The sequence below is a fragment of the Macaca nemestrina genome, chromosome X, assembly GCF_043159975.1.
Source record: "Macaca nemestrina isolate mMacNem1 chromosome X, mMacNem.hap1, whole genome shotgun sequence".
In the NCBI taxonomy this organism is placed as follows: Eukaryota; Metazoa; Chordata; class Mammalia; order Primates; family Cercopithecidae; genus Macaca; species Macaca nemestrina.
Window position 1 is genome coordinate 13,995,445 of NC_092145.1, and position 8,958 is coordinate 14,004,402.

The window sequence follows — 8,958 nt, forward strand, 5'->3', positions numbered from 1 at the left end:
TTCTTCGTCTGTAAAACGGGTTTGATAATCCCTGTGCTGTAGAATTGCTGGAATGTATGTAATGTGAGTAAAACACCTGGCACACAGCTTGGCATGTCTTGGAATTTTAATAAATGGCAGTTGTCATCAATATGATTATAACCCCAGAGTCTACCACTGTCTTTTGAGAAAAATTCTTATTTATCCAAAACCTCAGAGAATATCTAGCTGAATATGTCATGGAATATGAACGGAAACAAAAGTTTTACTTCATAGATATAACTCAGGACATTTTCTAAAAGGATATATTGTATGATTCAAGTAAGGAGAGGCTTTCACAGCTGAATGCAACTCAATGACTATAGATTTTGAGTTAAGGACCAACTCCTTTTCGCCTTCCCCACTGATCATCCATCCAAATCACTAGTTTTATTTAAGCTCCACTAAAAATCTACACATTGCTTAGACTTGTCCTCATTACTTTCAAAAGAACCCAAATAAAACTCCTGTCAATGGAATGGGCTCTGGCTCTTCCTGGCCAGGCAAATGAGTGCCAGCATGGAGGCTTCTGAGCACCACATCAAGGAATTCTCACCACATTTCTCAGGAAACCCTTGCAGATGATGGGGATCAACCACCTAGTCCTTGCACTGTGTTCACGCTCCCCAGTGACAGAGCCACAGGACACCTTCCATGACTTCCCCATGTGGAGACTCCTCTCTGCTTCATCCTCCACCCAGAGCCAACTGCTCAAGTAGTTTTCCATTCCAGGCTTTTCTCTCACTTTCTGAGAATCTGGGCCCTGCCACCACCCAGCTTCATAACAATCAGCTCCCACAGAAGCACCTGCAGTTTCCCAAAGCCCAAAACTGCCTTAGCTCAGAGCCTTTTTACTCAAAGCCTCCATCTGGAGTCTCACCTCCCCACTCCTTTTGAAACTTACTCTTTAGATTGTAGAGAAAATCTTACCACATTCCTGATATGGCATCTGTAGCTACACTTTACCGTTTTAGGGGTAGGGATAAGTCTTGCTTTTAATAGTAACTTCACTACTAACAGTAACTTCTATGAGCAAATGCTGATATAATGGTCATCAAATAAACGAGTCACAGGCACTTTTATTTATTACAATTTACTTTCGGCTACTTTCTTACATAAGCAAACCAGGTATGTATCTTTAGTCTCAAGAACAACAAACTAAAGGGCCTGAGGAAATGCAAATATTAACAATCCTTTATTTGTTCCACTATTTAAATGCAGAATTCCTTCACAGTTTCAAGAAAATTCCTACAGCAATACCACATTCACCTGTGACACATCACAAAATGAGGCCGAAGGTTTTCCCAATGTGGTGTGTTTGTGTGTGTTTTTGTTTTTACAAAATATCAAACTGTTACTCTTAAACCAGATAAAGAGCAATACATGTGTGACTAATATTTGTAAACTAAGATTCTGAAGCTATTTAAACCTGTTATTAATAGGAAAAGCATTTGAAAAATACCCAAAAGGAAAACAGGTAAATCCCTTAACCGCCCATATGGAACAGAAGTGCAAACAGCACTGTGTTCTCTCCAGCCTCACCCGAGCCGTCCACCACGTAGAAACTCGACCGCCTCTTCAAACTCAGAGGGAATAATCTACCCCAGACTTCACTCAGAAGAGCAGCTGGGGGACACGACACTGGAGCTTGCACTGTCTGTGGCAGTGGAGTCATCTGTGGTGTCAATTATGGCCTGGGCTCTCTCTTCCACACCTTTCAAAGCCTCCTTGTACGAGGGTGGAAAGGAAATAGGGACGGTATTGTTGAGCATGGCCAAAAACTCCACTACTTTCCTCTTACTGATTTCTGAATGAGCTCTTGGACCCCACAGGAATTCGTAACGTGGAGGAGCAGTGTTGGGCACCTCCCGGTACTCTAGGTAATGTTCCTGCACCCAAACTTTAGTGAGGAGCTCCCTGGGCTCCCCAAAGATAAAGTGCTCCCTCCCAGCACGCACCCCTATTCCACTCAGCACATCCCAGATGACCTCCTCAGAGGCACAGGTGCCCTTCATGAAGATGATACTCAGAACAAGAAACAAGAGGTGGTTCTGGGGCACGCCCTGCTCATCACTCACACTCCCCTCACAGCTGAGCTCTAATGTGTTTACAAAGACGTAGGAGTCCTCAGGGTCCACCTCTCTCAGGGAAATGCCGAAAAGAATCTCTATGAACTCACGGGCTTTCCTGAAGATCATAGGAAAGTAGCCCCTGTACCTGTTGATGACATTTGTCACCATCTCTGCCTTTGTGACAGGCTGCTTCGCTTGATATTTGAGGAGAAGAAACCGCACCAACTCGTCCACCTTTTCATCCAGTGTATAAGTGAACAAGGGCTCGCTCTCTATCAAGGACTCACTGTCTGTCAAGGACTCGCTCTCTAGCAAGGTGTCTGAGGTGCTTGTATCTTCATCTACTGGGCTGCTGGACTCTTCACTGACTGGGCTCAAGGAAGTGGAGGAGAAGGAGCTCACAGCACTCTGGAGAGGAGACTGGGCAGGCCCCTCAGGAGGACTCTGAGGACTCTCAGGGGAACTCTGGGAAAGACTCAATGAAGTGGACGAGAAGGAGCTGACAGGACTCTGGAGAGGACGCTGCGCAGGCCCCTCAGGAGGACTCTCAGGACTCTCAGGAGAACTCTGGGAAAGACTCAATGAAGTGGATGAGAAGGAGCTGACAGGTCTCTGGAGTGGAGACTGGGCAGGCCCTTCAGGCGGACTCTGAGGACTCCCATGAGGACTCTGCAGAAGACTCGCTAAAGTGTAGGAGAAGGAGCTGAGAGGTTTCTGGAGAGGAGACTGAGCAGGCCCCTCAGGGGGTCTCTGAGGTCTCTCAGGGAAACTCTGGAGAAGACTCAGTGAAGTGGAGGAGGAGCAGATAATCACAGGACTCTGGAGAGAAGACTGGGAGTCCTCCCCCTGAGGAGGACTGTGAGGAAAGCGGAGAGGAGACAAAGAGACCTCCCACTCAGGAGGACTCTGAGGAGTCTGGAGAGGAGACTGGGAATCCTCCCCGTCAGGAGGACACAGAGGAATCTGGAGAGGAGACAGGGAGGCCTCCCTCACAGGAGGACTATGAGGAAACTGGAGAGAAGACAGGGAGTCCTCCCCCTCAGGAGGACATTGAGGAATGTAGAGAGGAGACAGGGAATCCTCCCCCTCAGGAGGACTCTGAGGTCTCTTGACAAGAGACTGGGAGTCCGTCCCCTCAGGAAGGCTCTGAGGACTATAGAGGGGAGACTGGGCAGGCCCCTCAGGAGGGCTCTGAGGACTCTCAGGGAAACTCTGGGGAAGACTCAATGAAGTGGAGGAGGAGCAGATGCTTACAGGACTCTGGAGAGAAGACTGGGAGTCCTCCCCCTGAGGAGGACTATGAGGAAAGTGAAGCGGAGACAGGGAGTCCTCCCACTCAGGAGGAATCTGGAGAGGAGACAGGGAGTCCTCCCCCTCAGGCGGACTCTGAGGACTATGGAGAGGAGACTGGGAGTTGTCTCCCTCAGTGGGACTCTGAGGAATCTCGAGAGGAGACTGGGCAAAACCCTCAAATGTACTTTGAGAACTCTCAGGGGAACTCTGGAAAAGACTCAGTAAAGGGGAGGAGGAGGAGGAGCTCAGAGGAATCTGGAGAGGAGACTGGGGAAAACCCTCAAAAGTACTTTGAGAACTCTCAGGGGAACTCTGGAAAAGACTCAGTAAAGTGGAGGGGAAGGAGGAGGTCACAGGAATCTGGGGAGGAGACTGGGGAAAACCCTCAAAAGGACTTTGAGAACTCTCAGGCGAACTCTGGAAAAGCCTCAATAAAGTGGAGAAGGAGGCGCTCACAGGAATCTGCAGAGGAGACTGGGGAAAACCTTCAAAAGGACTCTGAGAACTCTCAGAGGAACTCTGGAAAAGACTCAATAAAGTGGAGGAGAAGGAGGAGCTCACAGGAATCTGGGGAGGAGACTGGGGAAAACCCTCAAAAGGACTCTGAGAACTCTCAGGGGAACTCTGGAAAACACGCAATAAAGTGGAGGGGAAGGAGGAGGTCACAGGAATCTGGAGAGGAGACTGGGGAAAACCCTCAAAAGGACTTTGAGTACTCTCAGGGGAACTCTGGAAAACACTCAATAAAGTGGAGGGGAAGAGGGAACTCGCAGGATTCTGGAGAGGAGACTGGACGGCCTCACCCTCAGGAGGGCTCTGGGAAATCTGGAGAGGAGACAGGGAGTCCTCCCCCTCAGGAGGACTCTGAGGAATCTGGAGAGGAGACAGGGAGTCCTCGCCCTCAGGAGGACTCTGAGGAATCTGGAGAGGAGACTGGGAGTCTTTCCCCTCAGGAGGACTCTGGAGAAGACTCGGGGAGTCCTCCCCCTCAGGACGACTCTGACGACTCTCAGCGGAACTCTGGAGAAGACTCGGCATCCCAGCAGCAGGCATATCCTTGTCCCCTGGAGAACGCAGAATCAGAGAAGAGGATGAGGATGAGAAAGAAGAAGAGGAGGAGGAGGGGAATAAAAAATGGAGAGAGGAAGAGAAAATGGAGGAGGCTTACTCCTCTCCCTCATGTGGGGGATCCTCTGCATCTACCAACTCTAGTATGAAATTTGGCTTCTGGAAGCCTTGCTGAAAGCTGGGGCATGGAATGTTTGGAGAGAGAGGCATGATGAATATTGTTCAGGAGCAGCAGGTAAACGTGTGAGCATGAATGGATATGATGGGATCCCACAGGACTGAGGGAGAGAGGGACAGTGCCAGTGGCCTCAGCTGAGAAACTCACCCATGATGGCTCTGACAAAGGCTGGCTTACAGCTCTTCTTCCCTTATGGTGGTGCTCTAGGGCCTCACAGGTCACCTGTCTTCCTAGGGCGTTTGTCTCCTGGGAACCTGTAGGAGGATGTGAGAAAGCACCTCAAGGCACAGCTGGCAGGCAGAGTCTGAGGCACCAGGAATGACAGTGGGTGGCTACGGGCTGGGTGCTGCCAGGTCTGCCCTGTTTCTGGGGGTAGGGCCCTTGGTACAGAGTCAGGCTGTGCACTCACCTTGACTCCTGGCAGTGCCTGGGCCTCCTCTGCTGTGGTGCTTTTAGGATGTATGTGTCCCTCACACCCAGGTCTTCAACTCCTGGTTCCTGGAGCACCTGCAAGAGGAAGTGAGGGAGACCCTCCAGTTATGACGGCAGCTGGGGCTGGCCAGACTCTCAGAGTCCCACAGTTCTGAGGTTCGTGGCCCCCTCAGCATTCAGTTAGCATTGTCACATGTTCTCAGACAGAGCCAGGCCCCCACCACTCTGCTGGCCTGAGGCAAAACCTCAGGTGAAACTCCACAGCGCTGAGAGCAGTGGGAGGTAATGAGGTGGCAGCCACCTCCCAGCACTCTACCACGGGGGTGATCCGGGTGGCCTCACGTCTGTTCTGATGCACATGTTGTGTCCGGAATTGGTGGGTTCTTGGTCTCGATGACTTCAAAAATGAAGCCACAGACCCTCGCGGTGTTACAGTTCTTAAAGATGGTGTGTCTGGAGTTTGTTCCTTCAGACGTTCAGATGTGTCTGGAGCTTCTTCTGTCTGGTGGGTTTGTGGTCTCGCTGACAGGAGTGAAGCTACAGACCTTCAGGTTGAGTATTACAGCTCTTGAAGGTGGTGCATCTGGAGTTGTTCGTTCTTCCGGTGGGTTTGTGGTCTCAGCTGGCTTCAGGAGTCAAGCTGCAGACCTTCGCGGTGAGTGTTACAGCTCTTAAAGGCGACGTGGACCCAAAGAGTGAGCAGTAGCAAGATTTATTGTAAAGAGCAAAAGAATAAAGCTACCACAGTGTGGAAGGGGACCCGAGCAGGTTGCCACTGCTGGCTTGGGCAGCCTGCTTTCCTTATCTGACCCAACCCACATCCTGCTGATTGGTCCATTTTACAGAGAGGGTTTGGTCTATTTTACAGAGAGCTGATTGGTCCGTTTTGACAGCGTGCTGATTGCTGTGTTTACAATCCTTGAGCTACAGACAGAGTGCTAGACAGAAAAGTTCTCCAAGTGCCCACTAAGTTAGCTAGATGCAGAGTACCAATTGGTGTATTTACAAACCTTGAGCTAGGCACAGAGTAATGACTGATGTATTTAGAAACCCTGAGCTAGACACAGAATGCTGATTGGTGTATTTACAATCCCTTAGCCAGACATAAAGGTTCTCCAAGTCCCCACTAGACTCAGGAGCCCAGCTGGCTTCACCTAGTAGATCCTGCACTGGGGCTGTAGGTGGAGCTGCCCGCCAGTCCCGAGCGGCGCCTGCAAACCTCACCCCTTGGGCAGTCAACGGCACCAGGCGCCATGGAGCAGGGGGTGGCGCCCATCAGGGAGGCTCGGGCCACCAGGGAGCCCACTGCGGAGGGGGGGCTCAAACATGGCGGGCTGCAGGTCCCAAGCCCTGCCCTGCAGTGAGGCAGCTGAGGCCTGGGGAGAACTGAGCATAGTGCCGGCCGCTGGCACCCTCTGCAGCTGCTGGCCCGGGTGCTAAGCCCCTCACTGCTCTGGGCCGGAGGTGCCCGCCAGCCACTACGTGTGCAGGTCCTGCCAAGCCCACGCCAGCGCCAGCCAGAACTCGGCTGGACCGCGAGCACGGGACTCAGCCTGGGTTCCCCCCCGGGCCTCTCCCTCCACACCTCCCCGTGAGCAGAGGGAGGCGGCTGCAGCCTCCGCCAGTCTAGAGAGAGGCTCCTACAGTGCCGTGGCGGGCTGAAGGGTGCCTCGAATGCCGCCAGAGCGGTCGCCGATGCAGAAGTGCCAAGCACGAGGGCTGATAGCACGCTGTCACCTCTCAATGTGACCCCTCAGTCCTCACTCTTCTCCCCACCAGGGTCTGGGAGTCTTCCCTCTGCCGGCTGCAGGCAGCTCGCCGTGCTGACTTGCCAGGGGACCCCCAGAACAAGGCCTCCCCTTCCCCGTCCCCTACACCCCTCACCCAGCAACAAGAGGGCGGCCGCTCAGCCTGAGCCGACTGGGGAGCTCTAGGAGGGCTGATTTGAGGAGCGGGGTGGGAATCTCCGGGAATCCATCCTCTGAGGTGGGGGTTCCCCGGTCCTCCTCAATGTCTTCCTATTTATTCCCTAGAGGGCCGGCATCTCCTCCCTTCCTCTGCCGTGAGGACCCGTCCCTCAGCCCTCGGCTACCATCTTCCTTTCCGCGAACTACAAGTCCCACGGCAGGGGTACAGCAAGCCGGGCCGGCTTCTCTCTGTGGTGGGGGGAGGATCCCTCAGTTCTCCCTCGGGGCCCTCACCTTGAAGACTGGATAGGTCTAAGACTCTTCCCTCTGCTGACCTGAGACGAGCCTCGTCACAAAATACCTCAGGTTCTTCAGCCTCCCAAGATGGACGCCGGAAAGCACATCCGGGAACCCTGCCGGGGATGATCAGGACTGACAGCAGGGCTAGCGTGGGGCGGGGCCTCCTCTCAGAGGAGCAACCACCCCCCACTTGTCAGCCTCCTTTCCATCCCTTCCTTCCCACCTCCAGGATGTGCTCCTGCCCTTCCTGCTCACTCCCTAAGCCTTGCCGGACTCTTCCCTCCCACCTCCCCAGTCCTTGACACTCACACCCCACCTTTTTCCAGGGCTGACAGCAAGGAGTGGCAGGGTGCAGCCTGTGCCTCCCCTCCGTGTTGGGAGGTCGCTGTCCTTTGACAGACTTCTCTTCTTGTTGCGTGACCAGCCCTGGTGCAACTCCCTCTGCTTAACCGAAGCTGCCCTCCTCAGAGATAATCTCCCCTCTAGCTGACTCCCAAAGTGGAAGTCAGAAAGTTGTAAATCTGGGGACCCTGATGGGCTCCTCCAGAGCTGGCAGCAGGCACAGGGACAGGACAGAGGGCACTACCGGTCATGGGTGTTCCCTTCCTGCCCTATTGAGAGGCTGTGCCTGGACTCCTGAAACGGCCTGGGCTCCCTGCCTCTGTACATCTGAGTCTTTCACCTCCGAATAAGCCCCTCCCACCCCTGAGACCTGCAAGGTAGAAGAGAGATAGAATCACATCCATCCATAGTGGGATATGGCCTCCCAGGCCCCAGGCAGGACTCCGCTGCCCTCCACCTGAAATAGCGTGGGAAGGACCCTCTGTCTTCCTCTATTCCTGACACAGCCTCCACTCCCTCCCTCTTGTCTCCAGAGACTGTTTTTCAGATCAAGGTTCCCATTTCCATGAAACCCCCAAGAGGGACTGGAGCACCCTAGCATCTCTCCCTAATGGCCCTGCCCAAGGCCTCCCAGGAGGAGTGAAAATGGGCTGGTTTTGGGGGGTCCTCCTGTGTCCGTAGTGGGGTAGCTCACCAGTCCGTCCTCTGTATCAGCCTGGGGATGCCAGGAAGGCCCCTGTCATGATCTTCCGCTCTCATGATCTGAACTGAGACTCACCAGAGCACAGCCTTGTCCTCTTTCTATCCCCTAAGATGTCAGGGGACACCCCTGTGGGTCACCATGCCTCTGGGCCTCCCGGGGATGACAACAGGGGGGCAGCTGGTTTCTGTGGATCCTCCTCTTTGTGGGCAAGAAGTGTCTGCAGTTTTCCCTCAGAGGCCTCATGTGACTACTGGCTGCTCCTGGGTCTTCTATCCTTCCCAAGATGACAGTATGACCCAGGGAAAAAATTAATGTGACTTTACCCTGAAGAAAACTGGAAAACTCTACCTCACCATGGTGATCAAATTATCATCATCAATGACAAATTGTGTTTGTACTCTGTGCCCTCGGTATGATATGATAAGAATGGCATTTCACTTCTCTGTTCATCTTCCAAGAAAACATAACCTACATCAAATCATTAAAAAAATCAGATAATTCCCAGTCAAAGGCTGTTTTCCGAAATACCTGACAATACATCTCCAAACTGTCAATGTTTTCAAAAGCAAGAGAAGTCTCAGTGAACTGGCACAGCCAACGGGCATTGAAAGAGACATGATGAATAAATGTAACGGAGTATCCTCA

General features: G+C 52.6%; 1 protein-coding gene across 1 annotated transcript; it reads right to left on the minus strand.

Moving 5' to 3' along the window:
• Positions 1-1,094: 1,094 nt before the first annotated feature.
• Positions 1,095-7,376, minus strand: LOC105499805 (melanoma-associated antigen C1-like). Its single transcript, XM_011772619.2, has 4 exons — positions 7,263-7,376; positions 5,039-5,136; positions 4,777-4,883; positions 1,095-4,447 (listed from the first exon to the last, which is right to left on the minus strand). The coding sequence occupies exons 3-4, from the start codon at positions 4,778-4,780 to the stop codon at positions 1,629-1,631; spliced, it is 2,823 nt and encodes a 940-aa protein (XP_011770921.2). The 5' UTR covers positions 4,781-4,883; positions 5,039-5,136; positions 7,263-7,376; the 3' UTR covers positions 1,095-1,628.
• Between the last annotated feature and the right edge of the window lie 1,582 nt (positions 7,377-8,958).